This window comes from Antechinus flavipes, chromosome 6, assembly GCF_016432865.1.
Source record: "Antechinus flavipes isolate AdamAnt ecotype Samford, QLD, Australia chromosome 6, AdamAnt_v2, whole genome shotgun sequence".
Lineage (NCBI taxonomy): Eukaryota > Metazoa > Chordata > Mammalia > Dasyuromorphia > Dasyuridae > Antechinus > Antechinus flavipes.
The window spans coordinates 193,789,270-193,806,969 of NC_067403.1; the positions used below are offsets into that span (position 1 = coordinate 193,789,270).

Sequence of the window (17,700 nt, forward strand, 5' to 3'; positions counted from 1 at the left end):
TCCTTCACCTATATAAAGATAGTTCTTATGCTCTCCCTGATTCCTCTCTTCTCCAAGCTAAATACAGCTCCAATTCTTTTGACTGATTATCATTTGGCTCTATTATTCTGGCTGTTCTTTTCTATATCACGTCAAAATCCTTGCTAAACTGTGACATTCAGAAGTGACCTCCAAATATGGTTCACCTAACAACAGTATAATCTGGGACTCTCACCTAATTTTATAGGGGTTGTGCTACTCAATGTAGTACATGGCAGCATTAGTTTATTTGACAGACATCATACCACTGACCTACTGAATTGATAACATATTAAAATCCCTAGATCTTTTTAAGACTAAGAACTATTCTTCCCTTTCTGCCTCCACTACCAAATACCTCCACTTTGAAGTTGATTTTTTTAGTTAAGTGTTAGACTTTACATTTCCTCTATTAAATTTACCTTATTGTAGTTCTAGCTTCTCAAAATCTTTTTGGTTTTTAACTATTATGCAATATATTACACAGCTGTCTTCTGCAAATTTTATACATGTCATATATAACTTTATCTAAGTCATTAATACAAATGACACAGGGTCAAACCTACAATCCTGGGACACTCTAAGGTTTTCCTCCTTTCAAGATGACAGCAAACCATTAACAGCTACTCTTTGAGTCCAGCTGTTTAAACAGCTCTGAATTCATCTAAATGAACTACCAGGTGGCTTAAATCTATTATTTCTACAAGAATAGTGCAATAAACTTCCTCAAATGCTTTGCTAAAACTATATATAGCATTACTAGGTTAGTAGCCCTCTCAGAAAAAGGAAAGACAGTTACTCTGATATAATCTATTCTTATATCTCGATGGGGGTTCATTTCTGAAATGTCAAAAGAATTTAATCATAATATATAGTGCGATTACTTATTTTACCAGTAAGTGGGTTCTGTAACAAGACCCCCAATGATTGCGTTATAATGAGGTTTCAGTTTTTTCTTCATAAATAGCACACTTATTTAAAATACTAGTTTAATTAGAAGAACCAAATAAGGAGGAAGATAAGCTATATTACATTGCTTTATTTTCAACATAATATATTTTATGTAAAAAAGTTTTCAATTTAATTTCAAATGACAAAAGTATAAACTGAAACAAGGGAAAACTTTTATTCTTTCAATCATTTCTGTGGTATACTGACATTGACAGTGAGATGAGTAATCTCTCTAAAGATATGAATGATTTTAAAATTGATGTGAACTAAAAAATAATGTAAATATTTAATCAATGTGTGTTAATTATAATGCATTAATTCAACATACATGCTTTTCTGCTTCCTCGCTATTTCTTAAATTCATCCTTTCCTCTCTAATTTCATTGCCCTCATGTCTTCTGGTCTAAGTTATTTTACAGTTTCCTAACTGGGTAAATTTAGTTTGTTGCATCACCATCTGTGAAGTCAACCAGTTTTATAACTAGTATCATACTCATATCATTTTCCCTCACCACAAATATACAATTAGTGGTCACATCTTGTCATTTTTTACCTGTGTGACATCTTTTTCATTCATCCCCTTCTTTCTACACACTCAGTCACAATCTCCCTTATTACTTCCTACTTAGATGATCATAATGACTCTTTAAAAGTGTCATTGCTTCAATTCTTACCACATTATCAAACTACTTAAAAAAAAAAAAACCCTAAACTTCTTAGTTTGTCATTCAAATACCTTCATAATCAGGCCTCAACCTGTCTTTTGAACCCTAATACCACTAGGAAAACTCAAGAACTAATATCATAAATATTCTCATCTCATCTGTGTTTATGCTTTTGTTTACATCTTCTTCCTTTCCAGAGTCCCCTTCTTCCACTTTTCCCCAGCTCCTTCTCACTTCATCTGCTACCTCTGAGAAGTCTTCCCAAATCATAACATGAAGGCCCTCCTATTAACTTCTAAAGCCTTTGTCCTCACTGATTTTGTCACCAATCACGCACCCCTTGGGGACAATGGTCACTCACTGTGTAGCAGGAAAGAATAGTGGATGGAGAGCCAGAAGGTCTACAAGAGTTTCTAGTCCTGTCACTGTTTGACTTCAGACAAGTCAATGAATCTCTCCAAGACTTGGTTTTCTTACTTTTATGACAATAGCCATAACTCCACAGGAAGGCAATGCAATCTGGCCCACCAATAGGACTTATTACAGTATCACTTCACCTCTGAATCTCAGCTCTCTTATTTGTGAAATAGGTTTAAGAACACTTAGACTATCTACTTTATAGGATTATTCCAATAAAAGACCTTGGAAATCCCCAAAGCATTATGGGATTATGGGAACCATGATGTTTATTTACCTAATTATTAGATGCTAAATTTATATAGGGGATAAAGTGCCAGGTGTGGAGTCAAGACAAACTCTGAGTTCAAATCTGGCCTCAGAAAATGACTAGCTGTGTGACCCTGGATAAGTCACTTACTCCTGTTTGCCTCAGTTTCCTCATCTATAAAATGAATTAGAGAAGCAAACAGTGCCTTTGCCAGGAAAAACCTAAATGGATTTACAAAGACTTGTATATGGCTGAAACAACAAGAACAAATTTATGTACATAACAATTGTGGTTGTTATATCAGGTAGCACTTTTTTAGCCTGACAAAGTCATTCTAGGGGAACTATGCCATAGACAAAGAAAAAGAAAAGCTAACCTACAAGAACAGGATAAAGTAATGCATAAAACATGAAATTATCTATGAATAATGACTCAATAAAAGTTATGTTTATTCTTAGATTCTAGTGAATCAAAATTAGAATTGGAGGACAATTAAAAAATTAACAATTTATTCAATTTGAGGAACAATTTTCTTCTAACATTTTCCTTTAATCAAAGGAAAAAGCAAATTAATAATGTTGACATAATATTAATTTTATACATTTTGCATTTTAACATGCTTAATGGAAACTAAGATGTCTTAAGGTTAAGTCTGAAGAATTACAAGTTATAATTACCAGCTTGAGAATATAACATACCCCATTGTTGAAGTATGTGTCTAAAACCTTCAAAGCAGTCTCTCTTCGATTTTCATCTGAAGCCACCTCATATTCTGCCTAGGGAAAAAAAAAATGGAGGGAAAGTCTATCTTTATACATTAAGCAAATTAAAACCAAAATCAAATATATATCTACATATAAAACAAATGATTCAAACTAAACTGTATGACTAATTACTGGACTCAGTGAAGCTTTCTTTAATTCCTTTATTTTATTACTTCTCTTAAAGCCATCTCTTCCTTTCAAAATTTCCTAATGCATTCTGGTTCTTTCCTGTAGCCCTATCTTACAAAGTTATGATCCACCTATTGCCCACTCCCTACTACAGTAAATTGCTCACTTGTCTCATGACACAATTCAGAAAATCTCCAGTTTTGTTTTTTTTTTTTTTTTACTAATGGGACTTATTATTAAGCTTACACTCATGTAAACTTTAGATTTGGGTGTGGTCTAAAGAGATCATTTAGTCGAATCTCATTTTACAGTGAAGGAAAGTTGACTTAAGGAAAGATTATCAGTTATTAAGATAGTTAGGTATTAGCTAATGCTCTGTTTTCCTAAATTCTCTCTATGCTATACTTTCATATGAGAGCAATAAACTAGATAAAACAACATTTTAAAAAATTGAATAGCTTAGGCATATAAGCTGTTATAATGAATTAGGTTTTGAAGATCATATAAAAAGAGTTTCATTTTATATTTGTTCAGTTTTTAAGACATATATGAATAAACATATTTTAAGAATTAAAACTAAATCTCTATTTCTCAACCAACAATTTTTAGATTACCATCAGTCTTTGGGGAAAAAAGGGTCTCATTTTATATAAATAAAGGTGACTAAAGAAAAATTCATTTGACTTTTTCTCCCTATATTTATTCCTACTGTGAAAGTTAAGCAATCTTTTGGTTGACACCACATGTACCTGGATAAAGTAAGAATGAAAATTACTCCAAAGCAGAGAGGAATTTAAAAAGGAGGAGAAAAAATCTTTGAAATTATTTTACCCATATTATTTGTCACTCAAAAGATGATTTTTAAGCCTTTATGCTGAGAGACAATAAATGATAATCCATTATAATCTACCCTAGATAAGAGAATTTTAGAGACTGCAGTTTACAGGCAAACATTTCTCCTAAAATTCTTTCTTCTAAAATAATTATCTTTGCCATATTATCATTATCAGGGCAGCTGAACTCCCTCTGTTCATATTCAAAATGTGACTTCACTACCTGTGTCACACTGGGCAATTCATTAATTTCTCCAAGTCTTAATTTCCTCATCCAAAAACCAAATACCTATAGTACTTCCTTCAAAGAATTGTTCAATGGATTAAATAAGATAATATCTGTAAAGAGCTTTTTGCATTTTAAAGTATTTTTTATTATTAAAGCTTTTCATTTTCAAAATATATGGATAGATAATTTTCAACATTCATCCTTGCAAAACCTTGTGTTCCAAGTTTTTCCCTTCCTTCCCCCCATCCTCACCCCTAGAACAGTATAATAAAAACTGACAATAATACTTAAATACTGATTTGATTGTGAATACAACCCCTACCATAAAAAGAGGTGGTAACCTGAAAAACTCAAAGAAACATACATGGCTGAGTAGGGGGAATTCCAAAGGTTAACATTCACTTCTATGCCTAGTAGACTATATCATAAGACTTAGCCCTTAAACATGACAGAGGCGCACCACTAAGCATATTTAATAAATCCTATTAAATTGTTGTTGTTGTGTTCCTAGCTGAATGATAACCTTTTGGCAAAGTTCCCTCTCCCCCCCCCCCTTTTCTTTGTATTTTATTATTATTATTATTATTTTTACAAAAAATATGCATGGGTAATTTTTTCAACACTGACCCATGAAAAACCTTCTGTTCCAAATTTTCCCCTCCTTTCCCTCCCCCCAGATGGCAGGTAGTCCAATACATGTTAAATATGTTAAAATACATGTTAATCCAATATATGTATACATATTTATACAGTTATTTTGCTGCACAAGAAAAACTGGTTCAATAAGGAAAAAAAAAAGCCTGAGAAAGAAAACAAAAATGCAAGCAAACAACAGAAAGAGTGAAAATGCTTTGTTGTTTTCCCTCCTTTTCTAATACCAAATTAGTTGATGAAAATCCCCATAAAGAAAGGAGCTATGCTTTATTTACTTTTATACCCCTTTCCTCAATGTACAAGGCCTCTTATGGGAAGTACTCAATGAAATTGATTAGATGAAGGAAATCAAATCTAAAATGTAATTATAGAGATTAAATTACCTACTTCAAAATTCCTAATGATTTGCAAACAAAGCATTAAAGTTGTCCTAATGATCTTTAAATAAAATCTATGATTCACCTGTCTATCTACTGAGGTAAGAGTAAATTAAAGGATCATCTAGCCCCATATCTAGAATCACTCCCTAAGTTATCGGCTTCTCTATAAGAAAGAAGTGAAATGTGGGCTATCATCTTAGTAACAATTACTAATATATTCTGATTTCTACTGAATTATTTGCTATTCAAAGACTTCAAATCCTAGAGCCGGAAGGGACTGTAGAAAGAAAAAAAAACTATAAAGAGGGATTCTAAAGGGAAGAAATTATATTTATCACTGCAGATCAACATCTTTTCTGAAACTGAGTCTTTTAGAGTAGTTCAAAGCGCCCAGAGCTAAGTGACTTGCTCAAAATCATAAATCAAGTTTTATTGAAGGAGGGACTTGAAGCCAGATTTTCCTGGTTCTGGATGACTCTCCATTCCTTCAGGCTGCCTCATGATAATATAAACTGAATGGATTGCATTTTTTGAAATAATGAGTTTCCTATCACAAGATGTATGAAAGCAAAAGCTGAAAGATCACTTTTACAGAAATTTATGGATGTAATTCCTGCTTTTGGGAGGGGTAGGGTTGGTCAGGGGAAGAAACTGAATCAAATGAACAATAAGGCTCCTTTCCAACTCTGATCTTTATGATTTTATATTAGGTTACTCTCTGTATTCAAGGAGATTCATTCCACTACTCTGAAGGAGGCAGCAGTTGATGGAAGGGAAAGAATGTTCCTATGGCATCAAAGAGACCTTGTACTGCCACTGACTATATGTGTGACCACCAGTCAACTCTTTCACTTTTCTGGGCCTCACTTCCCTTCACCTTAAAGAAAGGGGCTAGCTATGTCATCTGCAGCTCTACACCTATGATCCTGTAAATAAATAGATAGATAAATCAATAGATTAATCTCTTGTTGGAGGGAGCCCATCTACAACATTCCAACAAACTGTCCCTACTCTCTGCTTGAACACTTTTGGTACCTGGGAGCTAACTACTCCCCAAAGTAGTTCAGTTCATTCCACTTTCACACAGCTTTGATTATTCGGAAGCTCTTAATTAAAGTGAAATCTGCTCCCTTGTAATTTTCTGAAACAATATTGTATGGGAGAATTAGTTCTAGACTTAAGAATTTATATTAAGTCTTAGTTTCCTCATCTGTAAAATAGAACAGTAATACCTTTAGGACCTATTTCCCGGATAATTATGAGTACCAAATAAGAATGAATGGCAAGTACTTTTTAGGCACTGAAACACATATAAAGTTTGTTAGTATTATTTTCCCCATTGGCCACTTTTTCCTCTCTAGTGTCAACTAGAATAGGTCTATTCTATGTCACTATTTAAATGATTTAAAATTGCATTATGTCTTATTTAACTCTTTTCCAGGTTAAACATTCATTTCCTTCACTTAATGCTCATCTGTCTATCTTGAATTTTCTTCACCATCCTCCTGGACTTTTCTTGAATACAGTAAAGATTGTCAAAGCCCCTCCTAATACAATACATTCTATGTATAGAGACCAGTATTAAGAGAATCATCATCCTTGACTTGAACACTTAATGCTATTATCTAAGATCTAATTAGTTTCCATGGAAAACTGGTTATTCATTTTGACTTTTAGTCAATTTGAAATAGGTCTTATCATGTGTAGTTTCATATTTCTTAGTCCTTCTCTCTAAGTAGATTGTGAACTCCTTCAAGGCACTAATCAAATCTTATACTTCTTCTGTAACCCCCATACCTACCAAGAAACTATTTATGTAAAATGTACTCTGTATACTCACTGTATACTGGAATCAGTTCAATTTTAATCTTCTTTGAGTTAATTGGACAAGTTTTGATATCTCTCTCTCTCTCATATATATAGATAATGCTTTCCCCTTACTACTTGGTTTGAAATTTCTGACAAAACTTGACAGGGTCTCTGGCAGACACCCAGTGGAATGTAAAGTGCTCTAGTGAGAAAGTACGGCTGAGTAAGAGCATCCAGAGTTTCAGCCAAAAGGAAAATACTAGAACAGTAGTTTACTGTTACTCCAAAAGTATAACAATTTTAAATCAATGTAATTCTAAGCTAAGAATCTGGCTCTAAGGAAGACCATACATTTCACTACATATAGGAGAAATTCAATAAATATTTAGTTAATACTAGGGCACACAGAAACAATTTTGCATGCATTATACAAATTGAAGAGAGTACTTTAGGCAACTGCTCCTGAAGGGTTACCCATAAACTTCCAATTCTTAGTCCCATACAAGTAAGTTTAATAGTTTTGAAATCTTCTGTTTTTTAATGAGTACTCAAATATGAGTAGAAAACTAGAATTTCTTTATATGTGTAAGATATAACTTATTATTACTACTAATCCAAATGGGTTGGGTAGGGTTAGGGTTAGGTCATATTCCAAATTAGAAATTTGCTATACTTGGTTTAGAAGATTGGAAGATTCCTGCAAGAAGAATGGTTTTCCAGACTCCAGCTTCTTGGATAAGACTCATAATAAGAATTGCTGGGAAAACTGGAAAACAGCATGAAAAAAACTAAACATTGACCAACATCTAACATCCTATACTAAGATAAGATCGAAATGGGTTCATGGATATAAAGGGTGATACTAGAAGCAAATTAGGAGAACAAGGGATATTTTACCTCTCAGATCTGAGGTGAAGGAAGGAATTTATGGCCAAAGAAGATTTAGAGAACATTATAAAAAACAAAATGGATAATTTTGATTACATAAATTAAAAAGGTTTTGTACAAACCAAACCAATGCAGCCAAGATTAGAAGGGAAGCAGAAAACGGGGGAAAAAATTGTATATCCAAGGTTTCTGATAAACACTTTATTTCTAAAATATATAGAAAATTGACTCAAGTTTTTTAGAATTTAAGCCATTCTCTAATTGATAAATAGTCAAAAGATATGAACAGTTTTCAGATGAAGAAATTAAAACCACTTATAGGCATATGAAAAAATGTTCTATATCACTATTGATTAGAGAAATGCAAATTCAGACAACTCTGAACTACCACATCACATCTTTCAAAGTGGCTAAGATGACAGAAAAAGATAATGATAAATGTTGGCGGGGATATGGGAAAACTGGGACATTAATATATTATTGGTGGAGAGCAATTTGGAACTATGCCCAAAGAGTTATCAAACTATATACCCTTTGATCCAGCAGTGTCTCTACTGGGTCTGTACCACAAAGAGATCATAAAAAAAGGGAAAAGGATTCATATGTGCAAAGAAGTTTATGGCAAACCCTTTTGTAGTGGCAAGAAAATGGAAACTCAGTAGATGCTCATCAGTTGGGGAATGGCTGAATAAGTTGTGGTATATGAATGTTATGGAATATTACTGTTCTATAAGAAATGATTAGAAGGATAATTTTAGAGCGGCTTGGAGAGACTGATGCTAAGTGAAGTGAGTAGAACCAAGAGAACATTATACATAGCAACAAGATTATAGCTGATCAACTCTAATGGACGTGGCTCTTTTAAACAAGGAAGTGATTCAAGCTGATTCCAACAGACTTGTGATGGAGAGGCATTTGCATGCAGAAAGAGGACTATGGGGAATGAATATGGACCACCACATAGTATTTTCATCTTTTTGTTGTTTGCTTGCTTGTTTTTTTCTCTCATTTCTTTTCCATTTGATCTGATTTTTCTTATGCAGCATGATAAAGGTAGAAAAATGCTTAGAAGAATTGCACATGTTCAACTTATGTTGGATTACTTGCTGTCCAGAGCGGGAGAAGAGAAGAGAAGAAGAAAGAATTGGAAAATTCTTGTGTAAGATTACAAAATCTTGTGTAAGAGAAAATATTAAAAACTATCTTTGTATGAATTTTGAAAAATAAAAAACTATTATTATTTTTAAAAAGCGAAAAAAGGATGGTTTTCCCCTAAAAAGATTTAAAGTTAATTAGTTGAGGGAAATAAGGCTTCAACTGTTCATCTAACTTTATCATTACCTAAGATATTAAAGCACTATATACTTGTTCTCAGGATTCCTTAGGTTTAATCAATTTCCCAATGAAAAGTTAACACTTTATCAACACACTGACTATATTGTAAAATGTGGAGGAAATATGCCCCAATGAACCAATTCTCTTTCTTTACTGAATATCCTTTTCATATGATTTCTGAGTAAACTTTCTTTTGCTAAAGGTTATACTGTCTACAAGTCTCATTTCAATCTGATCCCAACCCTGAACTACTGGACCACATGAATCAGAACTTGTCTGCACAAAAGGACAACCACAGAAATTATGAAACAAGGAATAAGAGTACAAAGACATCTCTTAAAAAGTAGAAAATTCTGTTCAACTTGATTGGGCCTTTTCTTATATTGTCTTCCATATCCTTTTGACTCAGTATATAAGAGGATGATGGGAAATGAAAAGATACTTTTCAGATAGTCAAAAGAACACTTCTTAGAATTTCAATTTCTCTCCAAATCAAATCAATATACTAAAAATAAAAAACTAATACTCCACTTAAAAGCTATCTAGAAGGGATGTTACTTGGAATATATTAAAATATAAACTTTAATGCTAAGTATATTACAATTTTACACACAAGAAATTGCTTTATCATGACAATTTGATATCAAGAAAACTGGTTCATTCATTCTTATATCATGGCTCAAATAAATTTAAGAATAACTGGAAGTAATTTACTTTCTTTTATAGTATATTCCTATTATCTTTTACAAAAATGCAACTATGCAATCAAAGTAAATTATGTAAATTGCTTACCACTGCATCCAGAAATTCAATGCATTTCTTTAGATCAAGCTTTGTATCACAGAACTGCCTGAAAAGTAGTCTTCCGATGGGCTGTTTGTCACAGAGACTATTATAATCCTGTTCTAAATATGAAAAGAAAAGAGAAACAATCACTATTCGAAACTGTAAAGTGATTTTTTCAATTTTAGTTTACACATGACACAGTGAAAATCAAAACATTATATGCAGCTTTAATAGAATTGCACTCACTAGTTTTTATATAGAAAATAAAATGTTCATCCTCATGAACAAATATTTCAAATGCCAGCAACAGGGAGAGCAAAAATAGTCCAGAAGAAGTATCTTATGGCAGCTTTGCTTTCTTCCCACATCAATTCATTCTACCACTGAAAGAAACCTGTATTTGAAAGAGAGTTGGGGGTGAGACACTAGTTGGTGCACCAGCCCTGAAGTCAGGAGGACCTGAATTCAAATCTGGCTTCAGTCACTTACCACTTCATGGCTCTGTGATCCTAATGTCACTTAACCCCAATTGCCTCAGCAAAAAAAAAAAAAAAGAAAAAAAAAAGAAAAAAAAAGAAAAAAAGAAGAAGAAAGCAGAGTTGGGGATGGGGTTAAGGGGGTAGAAAGGGAGAAAGCAAAAACTTAAAAAAAAAAGTTTTTGTTTAATAAAGTAATTGAATAAAAGTAAAAGAATAAAAATATTCTTTTATATTATTATATTCTTTTCTAAAAATTTCAATAGTATTCATTTTTCCAATTATATGTAAAATAGTTTTTATATTCGTTTTTGTAACATTTTGAATTCTAAATCTTTTTCTTCCTCCCTCATCTTTCTCTCTCCTGGAGAGCAAGCAATCTGATGTAGCTTATACATGTATAATTATTTTAAAACACATTTCCATATTAGTCATGTTGTAAAAGGAAAATCAGAACAAAAGGAAAAACTGACGAGAAAGACAAAGTGAACAAAGAAAAGGTGAAACCAGTATGCTTCACTCTATACTCAAGTCTTCATAGTTCTCTCTCGGGACATGGATGGCATTTTCCATCCCAAATGTATTGGAATTATCTTGGATTATTGCATTACTAAGAAGAGTGAATCTATTATATCTGATTATCATTTATTTCTTCTTCTTTTTTTATAGCTTTTTATTTACAAAACATATGCATGGGTAATTTTTCAACACTGACCCTTGCAAAACTTTCTATTCTAACTTGTTCCCTCCTTCCTTGCACCCCTTCCCCTAGATGGCAAGGTAGTCCAATACATGTTAAAATGTATGTTAAATCCAATATATGTATACATATCCACAGTTATCTTGCAGCACAATAAAAATCGGATCTAGAAAGAAAAAAAACCTGAGAAGGAAAACAAAAATACAAGCGAACAACAACAAAAGAGTGAAAATGCTATGTTGTAATCCACACTCAGTTCCCACTGTCCTCTCCCTGGGTGTAGATGGCTCTCTTCATTATTGAACAATTGGAACCGACCTGAATCAATTTATTGTTGAAGAAAGCCATATCCATCAGAACTGTTCATTGTATAGTCTTATTGTTGTTATGTATAATGATCTCCTAATTCTGCTCATTTCACTTAGCATCAGGTCATGTAAGTCTCTCCAGGCCTCTCTGAAATTATCCTGCTGGTTGTTTCTTCCAGAACAACACTATTCCGCAACACTTATATACCATTATTTATTCAGCCATTCTCCAATTGATGGGCACCCATTCAATTTCCAGTTTCTAGCCACCACCAAAAGGGCTGCCATAAACATTTTTGGACATGTGAGTCCCTTTCCCTCCTTTAAGATCTCTTTGGGATATAAGCCCAGTAAAAACATTGCTGGGTCAAAGGGTATGCAGTTTGATAACTTTTTGAACATAGTTCCAAAATGCCCTTCAGAATGGCTGGATATATTCACAGTTCCACCAACAATGCATCAGTGTCCCAATTTTCCGATATCCCTTCCAAAATCCATCATCTTTTCCTGTCATCATAGCCAATTTGAGAGGTGTGTAGTGGTATCTCAGAATTATCTTCATTTGCATTTCTCTGATCAATAGTGATTTGCAGCATCTTTTCATATGACTAGAAAGTTTCAATTTCTTCATCTGAAAATTGTTCATATCCTTTGACCATTTATCAATTGTAGAATGGCTTGATCTCTACATATTTTGGAAATGAGATCTTTATCAGAACCTTTGAATAGAAAAATATTTTCCTAGTTTATTGCTTTCCTTCTAACCCTGTCTGCATTAGTTCTGTTTTTACAGAAACTTTTAAAATTAATATAATAAAAATTATCTATTTTGTGATCAATAATGATCCCTAGTTCTTTTTTGGTCACAAATTCCCTCCTCCTCTACAGGTCTGAGAGGTAAACTATCCTATGTTCTTTTAATTTATTTATAATATCATTCTTTATGCCTAGATCATGAACCTATTTTGACCTTATCTTGTTATACACTGTTAAGTATGGGTCAATGCCTAGTTTTTGCCATACTAGTTTCCAATTTTCCCAGCAGTTTTTGTCAAATAGTGAATTCTTATCCCCAAAGTCTTTGGGTTTGTCAAACACTAGATTGCTGTAGTTATTGACTATTTTTTCCTGTGAATCTACCATATTCCACTGATCAACTAGTCTATTTCTTAGCCAGTACCAAATAGTTTTGATAACCGCTGCTTTAAAATATAGTTTTAGATCTGTTACAGCTAAGCTACTCTCATTTGATTTTTCCCCCATTAGTTCCCTTCAAATTCTTGACCTTTTGTCAGATGAATTTTGTTGTTATGTTTTCTAGGTCAGTAAAATAGTTTCTTAGGAGTTTGACTGGTATAGCATTTAATAAATAGATTAGTTTAGTTAGTAATATCATCTTTATTATATTTGCTTGATCTATCCAAGAGCATTTTATATTTTTCCAATTGTTTAGATCTGACCTTATTTGTGTGGAAAGTGTTTTGTAGTTTTGCTTACATAGTTCCTGACCTTCCCTTAGCAGATAGATCCCCAAATAGGGAATGAAGGACTCTTACCATATTACCTTTATGACACAGATATGGTACTGATACCTAAACCAGGGAGGACAAAAACAGAGAAAAAAAACTATAGACCAGTCTCCCTAATGAATATTGATGCAAAAATCTTAAATAAAATATTAGCAAAGAGGGGTTCTAATGATCCCCAGGATAATACACCATGACCAACTAGGATTTATACCAGAATTTCAGGGCTGGTTCGATATTAGGAAAACTATTAGCATAATTGACTATATCAATAACCAAATTAACAAAAACCATATGATTATCTCAATAGATGCAGAAAAAGCATTTGATAAAATCTAGCACCCATTCCAATTAAAAACACTAGAGAATATAGGAATAAATGGACTTTTCCTTAAAATAGTAAGTAGCATCTATTAAAAACCATCATTAAGCATCATATGTAATGGGGACAAACTGGAACCATTTCCAATAAGATCAGGGGTGAAACAATGTTGCCCCTATCACCACTGCTATTCAATAATGTATTAGAAATGCTAGCTTTGGCAATAAGAGATGAAAAAGAGATTAAAGGATTCAGAGTAGATAGTGAGGAAAGCAAATTATCACTCTTTGCAGATGATATGATGGTATAATTAAAGAACCCCAGAGAATCAACTAAAAAGCTATTAGAAATGATCCATAACTTTAGCAAAGTTGCAGGATACAAAATAAATCCACATAAATCATCAACATTTTTATACATCACTTACAAAATCTAACCATAAGAGATACAAAGAGAAATTCCATTTAAAATAATTATTGATGGTATAAAATATTTGGGAATCTATCTGCCAAGGGAAGGTCAGGAACTATGTAAGCAAAACTATAAAACACTTTCCACACAAATAAAGTCAGATCTAAACAATTGGAAAAATATAAAACCAACTCTTAGTTTTATTTATTAATTCAATAGTTTTTTAGTTGCAATTTATTAATCTCTCCTTTTTAGATTGTCAAGTTTAGTATTTGATTGGAGTTTTAAATTTGCTCTTTTTCTAGCTTTTTTAGTTGCAAGCCCAATTCATTGATATTCTCTTTCTCTATTTTATGCAAGTAAGCATTTAGATATAAAATTTCCTCTTATTACCACTTTAGTTGCAACCCATACATTTTGCTTCATTGTCTCATTATTGACATTCTCTTGGATGAAATTATTACTTGTATCTATGATTTACTGTTTCACCCATTCATTCTTTAGGAAGAGATTATTTAGTTTCCGAGTACTTTTTGTTCTATTTTCCCCTGGTTTTTATTGAATGCAATTTTTATTGCATCATGATCTGGAAAAAAAAAATGCATTTACTATTTCTGCCTTTCTGCATTTGATTTTGAGGTCCTTATGTCCTAATATACTGTCAATTTTTGTATAGGTTCTGAACTGCCGAGAAGAAAGTGTATTCCTTGCTGAGTCCATTCAATTTTCTACAAAGATCTACCATACCTAACTTCTCTAGTATTTTATTTATCTCTTTTAACTTCTTTCTGATTTATTTTGTGGTTTGATTTATCTAGTTCTGAGAGAGGAAGATTAAGATCTCCTGCTATTATATTTCTTCTTCCAGCTTTCTTAACTTCTCCTTTAGTAATTTCCAAGCTATACCACATGGTGCATAGATGTTTAGTATTGATATTGCTTCATTATCTAGGGCACCCTTTAGCAAGATAGAGTTTTTTTCCTTATCTCTTTTAATTAGATCAATTTTTATTTTCATTTGATCTGAGATCAGGATGGCTAACCCTGCTTTTTTTACTTCACCTGAAGCATAATAGATTGTGCTCCTGCCTTTCACCTTTACTCTGTATATATCACTCTGCTTTAGATGTGTTTCTTGTAAACAACATATTGTGGGATTTTGGCTTTTAATCCAGTCTGTAACACGCTTCTGCTTTATGGGAGAATTAACCCCATTCACATTTATGGTTAAAACTATTAAATTTGTATTTCCTGCCATCTTATTATTCTTAAATTCTACTTTTCCCTTTTCTTTTCACCTTTCCCTCATCCCCAATATTTAACTTATGAGCACTTAGCAACTCTTCCCCTTTAGAATCCCTCCCCCCTTTTTAAACCTTTCCCCTACTATTTATTTCTGTTTTCCCTTCTATTTAGCCTACCCCTTCCCTTTCCACTCTTCTTTTCAATAAGGTGAGAGAAATTTCTGTGTAAACCAAATATATCTAATATTTCCTTTGCGTTTTCATGAGATGGAATTTCCCTCATTTTACCTTCACTTTTCCCTTTTTCTGGTACTATCCCCTTTCTACCTCTAGTTCCTTTTTTATATTATAAGAATAAAATCAAATTATATATGCATTCTCTATGTATACCCATAACAGAAATATAGTTCTCAAGAATTCTTTTTACCTTTTTATGCTTTTCTTGAGTCCTATATTTGGAGGTCAAATTTTTTGTTTAGCTCTGATGGAATTCACCTGTTTCATTGAATGACCATCTGCTTCCCTGAAAGAAAATGCTCAGTTTAGCAGGGTACTTTATTCTTAGCTGCATTGCAAGTTCCTTTGCCTTTTAGAATATCAGATTCCAGGCCCTTCGATCCTTTAAGATGGAAGCTCTAGATCTTGGATGATCCTTATTGTAGCTCCTTGGTATTTGAATTATTTTTTCTGGCTGTTTGTGATTTTTTTTCCTTGGTGCGATAGTTTTGAAATTTAGCCATGATATTCTTTGGAGTTTTAATTTTGGAGTCTCTTTTAGGAGGCATTGAGTGAATTTTTTCAATGGCTATTTTACCTTGTGATTCTATGACATCAGGGCAATTCTTTTAATGATTTCCTGAAAAATAGTGTCTAGGCTCTTTTATTTTCAATCATGGTTTTCAGGGAGTCCAATAATCCTTAGATTGTCTCTCCTAAATCTATTTTCCAGATCAGTTATTTTCCCAAGTAGCTATTTTACATTTTTTTTTTTTTTGGTTTTGCTTGATTGATTCTTGATATCTCGAGTCATTCATTTCCATTTGTTTAATTCTGATTTTGAGTGAATTATTTTCATATACTTTTTTAAAACTTCTTTTTGTATTTATCCAATTGAGTTTTTAAATGAATTGTTTTGTTCTATGGAATTTTTTTCCATTTCACGAATTCTGTTTTGTAAGGAGTTATTTTCTTTTTTCACTTCACAAATTCTGTTTTCCTGAGAGTTATTTACCTTTTCCAATTCACAAATTCTGTTTTCCTGGGAGATTTTTACCTTTTCCATTTCACAAATTCTGTTTTCAAGGAGTTGTTTTTTCCCCCAATTTATCTATCTTTTGATGAGTTATATGCCTTTTCGAAACCCTCTTGTTGAGTTTTCCTTTCCTTTCTCCATTTTTCTTCTAGCTCTTTTTGAGATCCTTTTAAATTTCTTCTAGGAAAGCCTTGTCTGATGGAGACCAGATTATATCATCCTTTGGGGCTTCATCTGGAGATAATCTGTTTTTAGTCTCCTCAGGGTTTGAAATCTGTTCTTCTCTTTCACCATAGAACCTATCTATAGTTAGAGTTTGCTTTGCCTTTTTACTCTTATTTATTTGCTTATTTATTTATTTTTCAGTAATTATAACTTTTTATTGACAGAACATATGCCTGGGTAATTTTTTACAACATTATCCCTTGCACTCACTTCTGTTTCGACTTTTCCCTTCCCTCCCTCCACCCTCTCCCCTACATGGCAAGCAGTCTTATATATGTTAAATATGTTATAGTATATCCTAGATGCAATATATGTGTGCAGAACCGAACAGTTCTCTTGTTGCACAGAAAGAATTCGATTCAGAAGGTAAAAATAACCTGGGAAGAAAAACAAAAATGCAAACAGTTTACATTCATTTCCCAGTGTTCTTTCTTTGGGTGTCCATGCTTCTGTCCATCTCTACCACAGTCCTCCTCACAGATTCTCTGCTGGTCGGAGCCTGTGCCCCAACCCAGGTCTGCAGAGCATGCACTGGCATCCCATGTCTGGTCTCCCTCCATGCACTACCAAAACAGACCTTTTCTGGCGATCTTCGAAAATGTCTTCTGCTGTTAATTTGCTGCATTTCCAATATTCACGAATTCTGCCAGTCCAGAAGTAATTCAGAGGCTGATTTTGGTAATTAGTTGAGGATCCAGGGAGAAGTTCAGAATGACGTGTGTGTCCTCTCTGCCATCTTGGCTCCACCCCCCGGATTATAATATAATCTTGCTGTTACTGGGTACAATGTTCTCCCAGTTCAGCTCATTTCACTCAGCATCAGTTCAAGTAAATTTTTCTAGACTTTCCTGAAATTAGCCTGCTCATCATTTCTTATGAAACAATATACTCCATTACATTCATATACCATAATTTATTTAACCCTCCCCGAAATGATGGACATACATTCAATTCCTCATCACCACAAAAAAGAGCTGGTAGAGAAATTTTTTGCCCAAGAGAGTTCTTTCCTCTCTTTTAATATCTCTTTGGGATATAGACCCTGCAGTGACACTACTGGATATATATATGTATAGTACTTTGGAAATATGATCTTCATTTGCTCTCCAAATGGCTAGATCAGTTCAC

At 33.1% G+C, this 17,700-nt stretch overlaps 1 protein-coding gene across 1 annotated transcript in view; it reads right to left on the reverse strand.

Moving 5' to 3' along the window:
* Positions 1–17,700, reverse strand: part of GRK4 (G protein-coupled receptor kinase 4) — a 136,545-nt gene that overhangs the window by 67,482 nt on the left and 51,363 nt on the right. Inside the window, exons 3-4 of the mRNA XM_051966494.1 lie at positions 10,115–10,227; positions 3,000–3,077 (exon numbers count right to left, since the gene is read on the reverse strand). Coding sequence (XP_051822454.1) covers positions 3,000–3,077; positions 10,115–10,227 — 191 coding nt within the window. The remainder of the gene's footprint in view (positions 1–2,999; positions 3,078–10,114; positions 10,228–17,700) is intronic.